The sequence below is a fragment of the Parasteatoda tepidariorum genome, chromosome 1 (genome assembly GCF_043381705.1).
Source record: "Parasteatoda tepidariorum isolate YZ-2023 chromosome 1, CAS_Ptep_4.0, whole genome shotgun sequence".
NCBI lineage: Eukaryota > Metazoa > Arthropoda > Arachnida > Araneae > Theridiidae > Parasteatoda > Parasteatoda tepidariorum.
This window is the reverse complement of record NC_092204.1, coordinates 64,104,495-64,120,647: the sequence shown is the minus strand read 5'-3', so window position 1 is coordinate 64,120,647 and position 16,153 is coordinate 64,104,495. Positions and strand designations below refer to the sequence as shown.

At 26.3% G+C, this 16,153-nt stretch overlaps 1 protein-coding gene across 1 annotated transcript; it reads left to right on the top strand.

The window, feature by feature from the left end:
• Positions 1-38: 38 nt before the first annotated feature.
• On the top strand, positions 39-14,830 carry LOC107455840 (splicing factor C9orf78). The gene is made up of 11 exons (XM_071181358.1): positions 39-415; positions 2,435-2,494; positions 4,922-4,976; positions 6,476-6,540; positions 8,252-8,335; positions 9,735-9,809; positions 10,380-10,436; positions 11,854-11,982; positions 13,244-13,377; positions 13,455-13,553; positions 13,748-14,830. Exons 1-11 carry the CDS (start codon positions 303-305, stop codon positions 13,834-13,836), a joined length of 960 nt encoding a protein of 319 aa, XP_071037459.1. The 5' UTR covers positions 39-302; the 3' UTR covers positions 13,837-14,830.
• Positions 14,831-16,153: the final 1,323 nt, after the last annotated feature.

The window sequence follows — 16,153 nt, the reverse complement described above, 5'->3', positions numbered from 1 at the left end:
CCGGGATTTTTCCCGGACCGTCGCCAATAGCCCATTGTGCAGCTCCAGTGCGACGTGAATTAACAACAACAGCAACAACAACGTCTTGAGCGCCATCAATATTTATAGAAAATACTAGATAAAGCTACAAGCTAAATTTTAGGCTGAGAGTTTTAGTTAAGAGTTAGTTATAAAGCGTACAAATGTAGGCAGCTTCAACCCTGACAAATATAAATTAATCGCGATTGTAAATAGATGCTTGAGTCCATTAATATTACTTCTTAAACTTATATCTTACTTTATCTTGTTCTATTAAAATCAGAATGGAAAAAGAGGAATCCAGTGGGAAAGTTGTGTTTAAATCTAAACGAAAAAATAAATGCTTAAGAACTAAAAGATTATCCGATAGTGAAGACGATAAAGATGATGATATGAGGTAAAGATATATTTTTTACTTAGTATCAGTTTAAATCGCTATAAGAATAAGTTAGTCTTTTTTTAGAAAATGATTATACGAATGAAATGAAGCCTATGAATAAAAAAGTAGGCCTTGTTTCTATTTATGAAAGATATTGTTGTTGAAATCGTTTTTACTAGTTGGTGTAGTGAAGTTAAATGCTTTACGGTATAAACTTTATTAGTAAAAAGTAATTTGTATTTGCTGACTTCTTGAATTTACATTCTTTGAAACCTTGATAATTTTTTTTAAATAGCTATTTTTTTTCTGACTAAAAAATAAATTTCATGCATTTTTTTCTCAAGTATATTGAAGTCTCTCGCAGGGTTGGCAAGGTTTAGGACGAAATAGATTAATCCATGGTTTAAACCGTCCTGTCCAAAACCCTTTTACTCAAATTATGTCAAAATTTTGTCCGAACAATATTTTAAAGGTAAAATAAACATATAACTTATAAGATATTGATAAGTAAATCTACTAGAGAATATTTAATTTTAAAAGCATAATGTTTTATTAATATTGTTCAATTCTTCAATTTAAACATTAAACAGAGGAAGATTAATCAGTAATCAAGTTCAGTTGGTCCTCTTCACATTACTAATTTAGCTGCTGCATTCACACCAAGATAATTTTTAGTAAAATATTTCAGACTGGATGTTTCTGGTTATGAGATCCCCACAAGCTGATATAAAGCCTTAAATGCTCTCAATTTCTCTTCCCATCTTAAAATTCCTTTCTGCGACTATATTTAACACAACTGAGTTAAAAAAGAGAACAGAAATTTAGTCATTGAGGTGTTCATATAAATGAAACATTTATTTAGACAATCGTCAGATGATCAATTGTGAATATAGCAATTCCATAAAGCCTTGTGCCTTAGAGGTATGCATCGGTACTATTTTTTTCTGTACATAGTTGGAAGTTTACTTACAAGGAGGTATTACCACATTTTCTATCACATGATAGGGAGGTGTTAGGGGGTGTGAACCTTTATAATCAAACCGCCTGAGGAAGTGACAGACTAAAAGCTCCTATTCAGTATCATATAACTAACTTAAGTGTCTGTGTAAATAGGAAAAACATACTCATTTCTCTGTACTTGCATCTAGAATTATGTATAAATATATATCAAATGTTTTCGTATATTTTTTTTTGTATTGAAAAACTTATTTTTTAAAGTTAACTATTTACTATGATATTTATTTATTGTAAATTATTTTATTTTTTATATATCATTGTAGCTATTCTGATAACAATTTACGGTGTTAAGCTTTGTTATTAGGGTACCCTTCTCATAAATGGTCTACTTTCGTAAGCAGACAATTTTATTACTCTCAAGAGTGTCCATTTAACAAATGTTTCACTGTATGCTGAAAAATTTAGTAAGCATCTTTTATGCTATGAGGCTCCTTATAAAATTCTCAAATTGTGAATTATCTAAAGCAGTGGCTTCTACCAAGTAGGTACTAAACATAGCAATTTTCGCGCAATAAAATCTCACTAAGAGTTTTATTAATTTTTTTAATTTCAAATCTCAAATTTGTTTCTGAATCCTTTAAAAAATTTCCTGTTTCAAAATAAAACAACATAAGTGGTTATTGTGGAAAAAAGCTTAACACTTTATCATTCATCCATTTATATTGTGAATTACACTTTAAGAGACCAATGAATTTGATTCCAATTTTTAATATGTGAAGAATGATTTTTTATACGTAAATTAATATGTAAAGAGCATTTCAATGAAAAAATTATATGAGTTAGGAAGTTTTTTTTGTTGCTTCGGAAGTTTTTTTTGTTGCAAACCTTTACTTGACTATCCCAATATGTTTGGTGTATTCTATTATTATAAATCTTGATCCCAATGCATCCCATTATGATGTTTTTTATTTATATATATTTTTTTGTCTATTATTTTATAGTTTCCTGACTTCAGGAACACCATTACTTTTTGTCCAAATTTATTTTAAAAAACAAAGTTTAATTATTTGTATCTTTCAGTTCAGTTTTAGAAGATGCCAAAGAAATAAGAAAACTGCGAAAACGACCAAATGGTGTTAGGTAAGCTCTTATTTCATTGAAATTGGGTGGTGGAGTCGAAATTTTTTTTTCTTTTCTGGTAAATACTTTTCTAAGTTTTATGTATTGCAAAGACTCTTTATCATTGATAAGACATGCAGTTATTTAACATTGATTTGTAAAATGTAGTGAAAATATTTGTAACATCAGTAACTGAAGATTAGTAGTATGGCTAAATCTGTTTCCCAAATTTTTCAATAACTCGAAAAAAGAGATTCCTACGAATTTCCTATGCTTTTAATTTTAACAAAATATGTGGCTTGTTTTAGAATTTTTTTAAAATTATTTTTTCTAAATTTGAATTTTTTATAAGTAAATTAAATAAATTCCTTAGTTAAAATTCCTTTGAAAAAAGAATTTCCTACAAATTTCTTATGCTTTTAATATGAATAAAGCAACTTGTTTTTTTTTTCTTCTTTAAAATTTGAATTTTTCACAAATAACCTAATAAATAATAAATACCTTAATCAAAAACATATTCTAAAACTGAAATTTAAAAAAAAAATGGAAAAGCCATTTAAAACTAGATCGGGAAAACCCACCATATACTGTAAAATGAAAGGATATAATAACTGAAAACTACACAATGAAAAGTTCATTATTATTGTTATGTTTTAGAGGAAAGTTAAAAATTCTTTTTTACTACTTCTCTTTTCTTTTTTGAGTTAGTTGCAAAGCATTTGCAGTGACCACATATCCTTTCTATTGTCTTTTTATTCTTCAAGGTTATTGTAGAGGTGACGGGGCAATAACCAAATAAGTGATGAAGACATGAACAGTGTATGATTTTAAATTCTTTCAATGCTTGTTGAAATGTTCTATGTTCATCCTGGTAGGATTTGAAGAAGAATTTCTTGTCATTTTTAATTACTGTAAAATATAGGTGATAGAAACAACTTATGATTGAATATGAATACCCATGGTGCTTTGCTTTTTAGCTATTTAGTACATCTCCAGAAAAAGTTAAAAATCATTTGAAACCATCATTATGAGAAGGTGAGATCTTCAGCGAATAATCAGTTCAAAATGGTTAATTATTTAATCAAGATTGAATTAGATTAATATTTGAGAAGCAAATTATCAATGTTGGAGAAACAAAAATTGTTTGAGAGTTTGAAATTAAGTTTTTAAAAGTAAAGTAGAAAAGTTCAATGATGTCGGGAGAGGAAGGAAACTTAAAACTGGTAAAATTAATGTGAAGGAGTATTAAATGATGTGGATTGGGCTAAGTAGAAATTAAAATCTTACCATATATAGACATTTAATTAAAGAAAAAGCTGACTGTCTTGCAATTCTACCTAGAAATAACAAAGGGCTGGGCTCCTTGAAAAGGGCACTTTGAGTTTTGAAACAGCAATCGCTTAACACTGTAAAAATGAAATTATTATTATATATTATTAGTAAAAATTAATAAAACTGTATTAATAAAAATTCAGTGTTTTTGAGAGATGGTGGCTTTTTTTTTTCTTTCAAAAAAAGACAAAAAGGGCACATTTATTGAGATCAAAGGGCAAGAAGACTGCCCTTCTAAAAACGCTTAGGAAGAACACTGGTGTATATATTATTTATATAAAAAAGAATTTTTTAAAAAATTTTTTGATTACATGTGATTTTTGAGGGTTTTAATTTTTAGTATTTGGAATTATTTCTTCTCTCACTCTACAAAAATAAAGTATCAAGGTTGGACTTTATATAGACTTTTCTAATAATTTATTAATTTTGCTCAGTGTTTTCCCTTTCTCTATTGTAGATTACATGTACTTTTTGACAACATACATTTTTGGCATTTCAACTCTTTTTGATTTTCCTTTCAAAAAACATTTCAAATCTTTCTGTTCTCTTTTCAAGTTTAAGATATCAAGGTTTGACTGCATATGGAGATTTTTAAGTGTTTATTCATTTATTCAGTTTTTTATGCTTTTTAAAGAAATATCTCTTCTATAGTCTCAAGAGACAATAGAATAATTTTTTTTTAAATTGGAAACAGTTTCATAATTAGAAAACTGTTTGTGTTTTCCTCTGTGAAAATCTATACATTTTTGTTAAAATTCATAGTATTTCTAAATTTTAAAGAATTTATAATTTAATCAACACAATTTTTTTAAATTTCAGTTTGAAATAAAGGTACACATGAATAGCTTTAAGCTTTTTTTTATAACCCGAAGTATTTTGTTTGTTGCTTGAGCAAAAATTAAAATGAAAATTGCTAAACTTTGTTGTGATAAGCAATCTATTATCGAAACCTATATCATAATAATATAAGAATATATATCATAATTAAACTGTAAACATGTTTTTTTTAACATTATAAACAATAAAACAGTTTTTTAACAGTATTTTTTTTTAAATACAATGTATACTTTTAAAGGTTTTTATCTTGTCACTTATTGTTATAATTATTACGTTTAGTGTTATTGGACTAGCACTTGGTAAGAAGTTAACTACTGAAGAAGAATTAATTGTAGTAAGTATGAGTTTTATACTAAACATTTTCTCAGGTATTTGTTCTAGAATGGTTTAAGAAAGACGTCTAAAATATGCTACTTATTATTAATTTTTCGATGAATTCTGACTGTAAACTCTCAAAATTGGAAGATATCTGCTATCTGGATGCACTAATTTAGTGAAAAAAAAAAATATTTCAAAGTTTAGTCCTATTTTGTTTAGGGTTTTACTATATGTCTGTGAAGCAAATTTTGTAAATCTAAATGTTTTGCACACAATTATAAAATGCATATTTCTTAAAGATTTTTTGATATAAAAAATTATTTTTTGACATTTGCTGTTGTTGTTTTCGTGTCCATGGATCTTCAGATAACATCAAAGGTCTGGACTATTGTGGCCGCCAGCTTTTGTGCCTCTTGACTGTAGAGAACAGCTCTTAGATTGTCCTCAATTGGTACCCATCCCAATTTCAAAACGTGTGGTGAGTGCGGGGCACTCGAAGGTGTGTTTTGGTGCCAACATGACATCCGGGCAGTTTCTGTAGGAAACGTATACCCTGGTCTTGTCCAGGAGAATTTTCATCCGTCTGAAATCATTGGTTCTAAGTCTTGCTATTACCGATGTCAAGGACATTTATTGTAATATATTGATTGAAAAAACTTTCGATTTTTCGATTCTTTGGTATAAATTTTTTTTTTATTTCAAATTTTAAGAAAGTAATTTCATGATAATATCAGGATTTCATGATAATTTCATTAATGTAATTTCATGATTCTCATGAATTATATTTCTTCTAATATTTTTGAACAAAAAGTTTTGAATGGAACAATTAATAAATACTACTAAAAATAGGACATATAGTTAGCATTACTTTGCAGAGAACAAAATTTTAATAGTTAATCAAATGTATTGCTACTCATTATTGTATTAAATATATTGATTACCTAAACGAGTTTTATTACATCCAACAGTCTCATTTTAGAGTTTTAGATTATTAGCTATTTGATTGTTTAGTTTTAATAATGTTTTATTACTTATAAAATACTCTTGCTTTAAATTATTAATTTCATTGAAATGCAGTTGAATGCATTATAAAGCTGTCTTGTTGCATATTAGTAGTTAGAATAATCGATCCCAAAATATGCCTACAATTTCTTTCTTCACTTTTTTTTCTGTTCAATTATCAGAAGTTATCAACATTAATTTGATTGAATACAAATGCCACAAGTGTGACAGTGTTTAATGCCACAAATTTTAAATATATTGAATTATTTTTCCAACATTGTTTATAGACACTAAAGCTAATATTGATTGCTAATTTCATTTTTTTATACCCAATACTTTTGTTCCAGTTCTTCAACTGAATTTTTTTAAAAATTGTATTATCTTAGCTTATAAATTTGTACTACAATAATATTAAACTTATGTTCTAAATGTTACCTATAACTACTTATTGATTAGATTGGTTTGTTATGTTATTGATAGTGCATTGTTTAATTTTTTTCTTCTTAATTTTAGAGTGATCCTTTTAAATTAAAAACTGGTGGTTTTATTGATATGAAAGCATTAAAAGGAAAAGGGAAGTAAGTAGATGCTTTTCCCCATTTTAGTATTTTTAAGAATTTTTTTTTAGCTAAAATCAAATTTGCAATTTGTCGTAGTAAATAAAGTTATAAAATACTATGGATAGACTAAGATATATGTTTGTTTAATAAAGTAGAATAGTGCACCTTATTTTCTACTGATGAAAATTTCACAGAGATAGTTTCCAATAATATATAAATCGTTTTAATATTTTATAATATAATCAGTAATAAATCATTTTATATTTGTGCCACAAAAATATTTGTGGTGCAATAGTTTATTTTCTTATCTTAATTATAACATTAAGAACAGAATACACATTCACGTTTGCTTAAAGGTCCTAGTTCAGCTTTGCGTTGTTAAAAATGTTCTTAAAAAGATACCTTTTTCTTGCTTTTGCTTTTTAAAAAATACAAAAAATGAGTTAATTTATTTATTTTTTATTCAAAATTTTTTTAAGAAAATTTTTATTTCCAACTTAGTTGTTTGACATTTAACTTTCTAATTCAAAGTTTTATGACACTGTTTTTTCTACAGTGTTTGAAAAGTTAGTTTTTTGTAAAACAATACCAAAAAAAAAAAAAACATATTGGCAGTGCTATTTAATCATCTATTTAGTTGATGACTAAATATCTCTTTAATTTATATTTACATGGCTGCCATAGGAGACTAAAGAGGCGACTAAAACGACTATTTTAAAGCAATAGCAATTATGGCGACTATTTTAGTAGAAATATGTGTAAAAACAACTAATTTGCAATGACTTGCCTAAAATCGGCTACTTTTTTAAGCCAATTAGCGACTAAAATGAAGAAGAGCTTCATGAGTTTCCTCCTTCCCCCACTTTTTTTTGCCGCTCTTTCGTTTTATCTTAACTTTATTATTTCTCACTGTTTGATGTCGAAAGCATGACAGGCATATTTAACCAATCAGACTGGTGGAATTGGTATTCGCACTACGTGAATACTCCTCCTGCTTCAGAAAGCTAATGTAATATCTTTGAGGATTATGTTATTTCCCCTCTTTTAATTTGAATGAAGTAGCAAAATTAGAAAAATTGTCTTTAATTACTCAAAATGTGTTGTTAATTTTTTTAGAGCTATTTGGAATAGAAAAAAAGGTATATGGTGATATTCGTTTTGTCGAGTTGTGATCGTAATTTTTTTGATAAGCATTAAAATTTGGAAATGTGTCAGTTATGAAAAATAAACAAAATAAAACGGAATTAAATTGCAATATTTCTTTCTTTTTTTTTTTTTTAAATATCTAAACTAAGCAGCTGCAAATTAGAACCGAGAAAGGAAATTCAAGTTTCATATTCAACTGTTCTGTAACAGATAAAAATAAAACTCCCTGTTTTTATGCGTAGTGTGAAAGAATATATTGTTTGCAAATCCACAAATAAATGTACATTTTTTATAAAATATGAGTATCTAACTGCATGTTATTTGAACTTTATGCTATTACAGAACAAATAATTAAAATTATATTAGAAGAGGATATGATGTTAGCAACTATTTTATATATCTTGGAGACTTTTTTTCATATATGATGCAACTAAAGCAACTATTTTTCTTGTTTTCATCCAGTGGCAGCCCTGTATTTATAACTTTTTTTATGTTATTGACTTTCTTGTTACAAATTTTAAATAATGATTTAATGATTCTGTAATGATTTTTTTTTAAAAAGCAATATTTATTTATATTTTAGATCTGGTGTGGAAGAATTGGATGCAGTTCATTTGGGTAGTGTCTTTTCTGCAGAGACTAACCGAAGAGATGAGGATGCTGACATGTAAGTATTCAGTGTGGGTAGATTTCTATACAATGTGACTCAGTTTATTTTAAAAAATATATATTTTAGCTAAAAATAATTTGACGCAAATTTTATTTTTAAATTCATACAATTACGATTTTGCATTAATTTTATTTTAATATTTTCATTTTTTTTTTGTTTTTTTTTTGCTCTAGAAGTGTTTATAATTATTAATGCAGTTTCTTCTACAAATTCTTGAAAATTCTTTACTGCTACTTTTGTCATTTACAAATTTATCTTTTATGCATTTTGTTACTTAGATTTTTTATTATAACTTTTATTATCACATTAAAAATCACCACAATTTTAAGACTAATAGTTATAACTTTTACTTAAAAATGTTAAATGTCAAAAGAAAATAAATTGTTTTTGATCAAATCTATATTTATATGTAGATTTCTTGCCAGTATTGTGACAATTGTCACCAAATGCTCTATAAATGTCGCTAAAATAATACACATGGGCCACAAATTTGTCGCCTTGAAATATGTTTGGAATTTACAAAATAATAGCGAAAAATAGTTTTTTCGCACCAAATTCCAAGCATTTAAATAAGTTTGTTGTACTAATTTTATTGTTTTATTTGCGGTATGAAATTGAAATACATGTTATTTAAATGGAATAACTAAAAGTGCCTGGTACAAAGAAATTTTTCAAGTTAAATTTTGAAATTTCAAATTTACATGTGTTGTGCTTTGTATTCATGCATTTACAGTTTAATTGTTCATCAGTAAAATATTTTTTGCTCTTTTAGAATTGACTATATTTAAAATTTTATAATTTTTAGCTAATTAGTTTTTATTAAATTGTTTTTAATTTTATAAATACTTTACTAATTTCTATTCCAATGCATTGTCAAAAGTTTAAATATTTTTTTCTTTTCTTTTCAAAACCATGAAATTTTTTAACTATGATGTATCTAACAAAAATGATTATTGTAAGTGATTACCTAACCTTAGTAGGTTTAAACAAGCTTCAAATTACAAAAGAATCGCTTTCGAAGGAAGGGGATATGTTGCTCTCTTTGAATCCATATGATGTCAAATAGTAAACTAGGTGTTCGTAAAAATCAGGCACAGACTTTATATATCAAACTTTTTTAAATAATTTTCTGAATAATAAAAAGTAAAATTCCTAGTTCCAAACTCAAAAAACTTTTCAGTATTATCTTATGCTAGCTGTCATTTTGAATTAATTATTTGAATTATTTATTTATTTGTATTTAATTGAATCATGTATTTTAATTCTTGATACTAAGAAGATACTATTATTGGCATTTTATTACTCCATATTGAAAAATTTTATGAGCAAAAATCATTTAGTTTGTTTAGAAATCAATATATATTTATTTTATTTATTTATTTGCTATTGTTTGTAGGATGAAATATATTGATGAGGAATTGAATAAAAGAAAAGGAGTTTCTAGCACTCCTGCATTGGCAAATATAGCATCGTAAGTACTCATATATTTGTTCATATTGATTGTGATTTTTATAATTTCTTAAAATTTACCTCTGTAATGATTTTGCTTTTTGAGGACCTAGTAATTTTATTAAAAATTTCAGCAGCATTGTGTATTTATAAAAACAATTTTTCATTCAAAATTTTTGTGGTAAAATAATAATAAAATAAGTTTGTTACTTTTTAGAAATGCAATATTTTAACTTATTGAATATTTTTAAAAAAAAACCTTTGTTAGCAAAATAGTAATAGGAGCTTTTAGCAATGCACTTTTAGGATTTGTTTTGTCTTTTAAAATACACAACTTTAACTGAATATAATTATTTATAATTGAACATTTATTAACTGAAAAATCTAAGCCTCATGGTAACATTATTTTTTAATAATGACTGAATAAATTTTTTGATTTCATTATTTTTAAAACATTTATTGATTAAATGCTCAGAAAGTTTTTAAGTTCTATAACTTAATATAAACTTATCCATATTTTAAATATTAATCTGCCTTTGTGCATGTAAAATGTGTATTATTCAGAAAAAAATAATTTAAAATTTTATTTTAGAAAAATAGCTGAAAATGAAAGGGCTCATGAAAGTGAAGAGAGTGTGGATAGTGATGGGTAATTATCATTGATTTATCAATTAAAAGTTATTTTGCAATAATTTTAATTTTAATTAACTATACATTATAGATATTTATAATTAAAATCTTGTGGGCTCAACCTTTTGCCTGCCAACAGTCACCAACCTCCAAAGACAACAACATGTCCTTTTATGTTTCATTTTGCAAATCAAGCTAGCTTTGCTCGTTATTAAGTTAATCTTGTTTGAGATGTATCATAGTAGTACTTGGCAACAGCAATAATTGCAAAAACTAAATTGAAACAGAAATAATTGTTAGATGACTTCCTGATATTTAATATTAATTTAAAATGTGTAGCTTAAGCATTACTGAGTTATGTTTTTCCTATTTCCAAACAATTCCAACCAGTTATCAATTTTTGCAATGAGTGTTGTAAACATAATTAAATCCCCTGAGCGATAATATAACTTAAATGAAATATTTTCATGCTGTTTCTAAATCTTTGTCAGTTGTTACAGACAAGTTAATTGTCAACATCAATAGAATATTATTTGTGATCGAAATTAGGTTTCATTATTTGAAATATGATGTGTGTTGTTCCTTGTGAAAGAAGCACAAATCGCTATTTCTTGTAAAGATATTCTATAGTTTTTTTTAGGATTTTACTTCGAAGTATATTTTCGTGATCACAATTTTTTTATAGTTATAGTTTAATAATAACTATTAACATAATGCACATAACTAATTATGTGCCAAATAAATTATGTTATATTAATGTTAACATAATTTGTAAGCATCATAAACACACAGAATTACTTCTCACTTCTTTTTGTCAGTACTTTTTGGTTATATTAGATATTATAAGGGTATCGGTTTTATTAGAGTACTTTTCGGTTAGAATAAAAGGAAATTCAATTATTTTATAATTTTATTCAATTTTCTTTTTTTATTTAATTTTTATATATTTAAAGAATAAACAAAATGAAAAAATTTGGTTGGGACTAAATATTTTGGAAACTTTTTGCTTACTCCCGGCCAACCGAAAAGTACCGATATTAATGATATTTGCTTTAGCATTTAATTTACTTAAAATACATCATGGATATTCGAAATATTATAATATGACTAACATATTATTTTCTCTATGAGCTCATTTCCATTACGAAATTTCAGCAATTGAAACATTTTGCAAAACATTTTAGTTTTGACAATATCGACTATGAAATACAACTCAATTCATAGTACCACATAAGAGAGATATGTATGGATCTTCGTATTATCTAAATACTTTATGTGTTTTAAATTTTGTACCTTTTTATTATTGGTCAAAAATGTATTAAGTAGAGGATTTACATGTTTTATGTTAATTTTTGATACCTGATTAAAACGCTTAATAACAAGAATGTTTACATTGTTACGTTTTATTAGAATGTTATGTTTTTTCCAATGTTTAGTCCTCTTAAGGATGTGGATGTCTTATTTGAAGTACCTGAACATTTACGACATTCAACAACAAAGAAATCAGAAGAAATGTTATCGAATCAGATGCTTTCCGGAATTCCTGAAGTAGATTTGGGGATTGAGTTAGTATCTAGGATAAGTCCTAATTATATTTTTCTTTTAAATTTTATTTGCTTTTTATGATAATTTTAAGTAATACTCTAATTTTAATGTGCATCTTGGCAAATGAAAGTAATTTTAAATTATTTTTGATCTAATGATATGATTTGAATTTTTACAAAAAGTTTATGTATTGCACGCAGAGTTAAGATTATTAAATTACTAACTCTTTGTAACAATAGTATTTTAGTAATGAATTTTTAAACAGTTAATTTTAAACTATATGGGTCAAAATTCAATATTGCTTCTTTTGGCTTACCTCTATATTCTTTTTGCAAAAATTATGTTTGTAGTAAGTCTTTTTTTATCAGAAAATATTGGATTTAAGGATATGAAATGCTTTGTATAATGGTATGTTTATTTGTAGATATTGTTCAAATTCTTTACGTTATGTGCTATTTTGTACTTATTTAAGAAGGAAAAAAACCTTTTTAAGTATAGAAATTTTATAACCTTTGACTCTCAACATAAATCTGTGTTTAATAAATGAATATTTAAAAATTAAAATTTTTAATTAATTGCATTAGATTTTTCATTGTACCAATCTGTAATATTTAGATTTTGATTACTTGTATAGTTAGTGTTCTCATTTCTAGTTTCAGTAATTGTCTTAATCTTTGAACATTATTTATACAGTTTAAAAAAAAAAATAAAAATTTAAAAAATTATTTTTGATCAGAATTCACTTTCTTGAATCATTTTCTAAAAAAATAGAAATTCTCCAATTCAACATTTTGTAATTAGTTTTTTAGTAGTCTTATAACTAGCAGATTTTTGTAAAAGTTTGATTACAGCTTTTAAAAAAGTTGAAGTTGAACTATTTAGCCATATGTTCTCAAATATATCTTAAAAGTTTCTAAGAATCTATTTTTGTGAATTTCTATTTCATTTGTTCACATGTTGTTTAAGTGAGTTAAATGGCATGATTGTAACTTCTCTTTCTTATTAAAAAAGCAAAACTTTTTATTAAAATTTATTAAATTTTCTTCTTTGATGTTAAATATACTTATTGCTCTGATTGAATAAAAAATTGCATTTTTATGAAAATAGTTTACAGAAACCTTATCATTCATTTGACATTTTTATTAATAATGTATGAATTTTGTTGTAAAAGTTTCAATCAATGTTTAGTTACCAGTGTTAAATTTTTCATAAACTAATGTAAAAAAATATTGCTACAGTTTAAAAAATAACTCTTGACTTATCCAATTGAAATTGTTTAAGGGAGCGGATTCGAAACATTGAGGCTACTGAAGAAGCTAAACTTCAAGTGTTAAGAGAGAGAATGAAAAAGAAAGAAAAGAGCATGTCTTTTGTTCCCACAAATATGGCCGTGAATTTTGTACAACACAACCGATGTAAGTGCTTGGTTTATATTTGTTTTGTTGGCAATTGTAAACATGTTATTTCTGGCTAATTGTTATTTTTTCTTTAGTCAATGTTGATGAGACGGACAACCCAAAGCATAAAAAAATGAAAAAAGAAGCCACAACTACAGATCGACATAGCCCTCCTAAGATTATTGCTCCATTGGGTTAGTTTCATTAAACAATTTTTATTTGGATTCAATTTCATTCATCGTAATACAATTGCTAAAAATTGAATTTCATTAGTATGGTGAAAATCTAGTTTTTTTTTGTATCACACTGGTTCTGAATGGAGGAATCTCAAATGTTATTTTTTTTAAAAATGCTTTTTGTTTCACAAATTTATTTATTTTATTTTCAGGTTCTACTAAGGGGAAACAAGAAGATGAAGAGAAAGCAACAGATGATTTTCACTTTGAAAAATTTAAGAAGCAATTTAGACGGTTTTAATATTTCATGTAAACAAATGTTCATATGGAAGCGTTGTTTTTATTTCATTTGTTTTTATTTCACGATGGCAGATGTACCAAAAAAAGACTTCTTCGCCACTACAGCCTGGCACAGGTCAAGGCTGTCTCAATAGGTTTTCGCTGTCTTGCCTTGTTAGTCACCATTGCCCTCCATCTTCCAGCATTGATCATTTGGAGATCTATTATAACTCTGTCTGGCCACCTAATGGGTGGTTGGCATCTCTTAGGATCACCAACTTGTTTAAAAAAGTCACTGTCTTATTTGGTTCATTGTAAAAAAAAAAGACTAAATATTTAAAAAAGTTAACTAAAGAAAATAGAAAGGGATAGAAATTTACAGTTTGGTGTATGCTGTTTAGAACGTTAACTAATTTATTGCCAGTAATTTTCAAAATTATCTCCAAACGTTTAGCTGAGAAACTTAACGGTCCGCTGTTAACTGAGAAAAGCGTAGAACAAAGTTTCAAAATAATCACTCATAGCCGAAACGATATGGCATAGTCAGTCTGACTACAAATTTTCAGTTAAAAGAGTCATGCAATAGAAAACATTGTTTTTTTGTTTTTGTTTTTCTGGTCAGCTGCTATATCACACTTTATCTGTTTTGAAGCTGGAAAAGAATATGTTCTTGAATTTCTTTAGTGTTGAAAACTGTACAATTTTGCCTCCTCCTGATTTTTATAATTTTTATTTATTTTTTATTAGTTGGTTTCTGAAACTATTCTTTATTTTTTGGATGCATGATGTAACGTTGATGTATTTATTATTTATATGAGGCATTTCAAAATTTCCTGAAATGTATTCTGAAAGTGCAAATGGAATTATAACTGGAAAGTATGAAAATATTAATTTCATTGCATAGCATATTTTAATAATCATCAGCTGGAAGAAACATATGTATATTAATTCATTTGTGTATTAAATTGTATGTATTCACTTTGTGAAGAAATAAAAGTTATATTGTTGTTTTTAAAGTTCTGCTTTTGTGTTTAAAATGCATATTAACTGTCTTTTATCTATTAAGAAGTTAAATAAAATGTTAGAAATTAATAAATTTATAGAGAATAAAGGGGAAAAAATATTTATGTAAAATAATAACCTTTTTGTATCATAATGTGTTTTATTATTTTTGTACCTAATATCTTGTTGGTTAACTCAGCCAGCTCATTATTATTGGGATCTTATTGTTTTATCGTTACTTTTAAAAATCTTTTTTTGGGTCTTATCATTTATAAGTCCTCAGTAAAAGAGAAGACTGTGCATTTCATGTTGAAGTGTATTATAATTCTTTCACTTTTTTCCATTTTACTTAATATATTTGGAACTTACTGCACAAAACACATTAATTTTACATGTAAGCACAAAACTCATTTATCCTTAAAATAATGGCCTATCGTTTTTTTCTTCTGTTTAGTGCTTAAAATCTTGAAACTTATTCTGATCATATGTGTTACACTGATTTCAAATATGGAACGAGGTTTCTTTTGTCAGTTATACTTTTAGAGAATCTTCTTCCAAGGTCATTGTCACAGGTCATGCAGTCCATTCTATAGCAAGGCTCCTCCATTTTCCCAAATGGATGATCCTCAAATCTTTTTCTACAGAGTCGAAGCAACTGATAGGTAGTCTTTCTCTTTTTTCTAACTTTCATGCGATTAATAAATATGAGCAATGGCACAGTGTGAGGGGGAGGGTCACTATTTGTTTTTAGAAAACTGTTAGTTTACTTTAAGTTTTATAAATACTTTTATGCATAAATATACATGCGCCTAAAAAATAAATATGCTTATAGTATACATAACACTTGAAATAAGCGTTATAAATAAAAGCTTTTTTACAGGGTTTGTGTTGTCAGTTTAAATTAGTTGTTCAAGCCATTGTAGGCTATTACATTTTATGACCATCTCAAGTTGTTCTACAAACGAAAAAAAAAATAGAACTGCTCTTGGATAATTTTAACTGATTTTGGCTATATTTGATATGATTATATCAAATATCAAAATTATTTTTGATTTCAGAATTTTATTATATTTATGCTTCCTGAAACTGCTCAAAAAATTAATTATTAAATTTCAGACTTACTACAAGTCTTTAAAAGTAGAACTAAGTAGAGAAATTATTTGTTTCCCAATCACCTCCCAAAATTGAATGTAGATCAGTTTTACATTTTTTTAAAATCGGGATTGTGAAAATCCTATATTTTTCTACTTAGGTGTGAAATGAATCTGTAAAAGTAGACCTTATACAGTAAAACTATTAATAAATTTAAAATCACACTCTAGATGGAGTCTAAATTG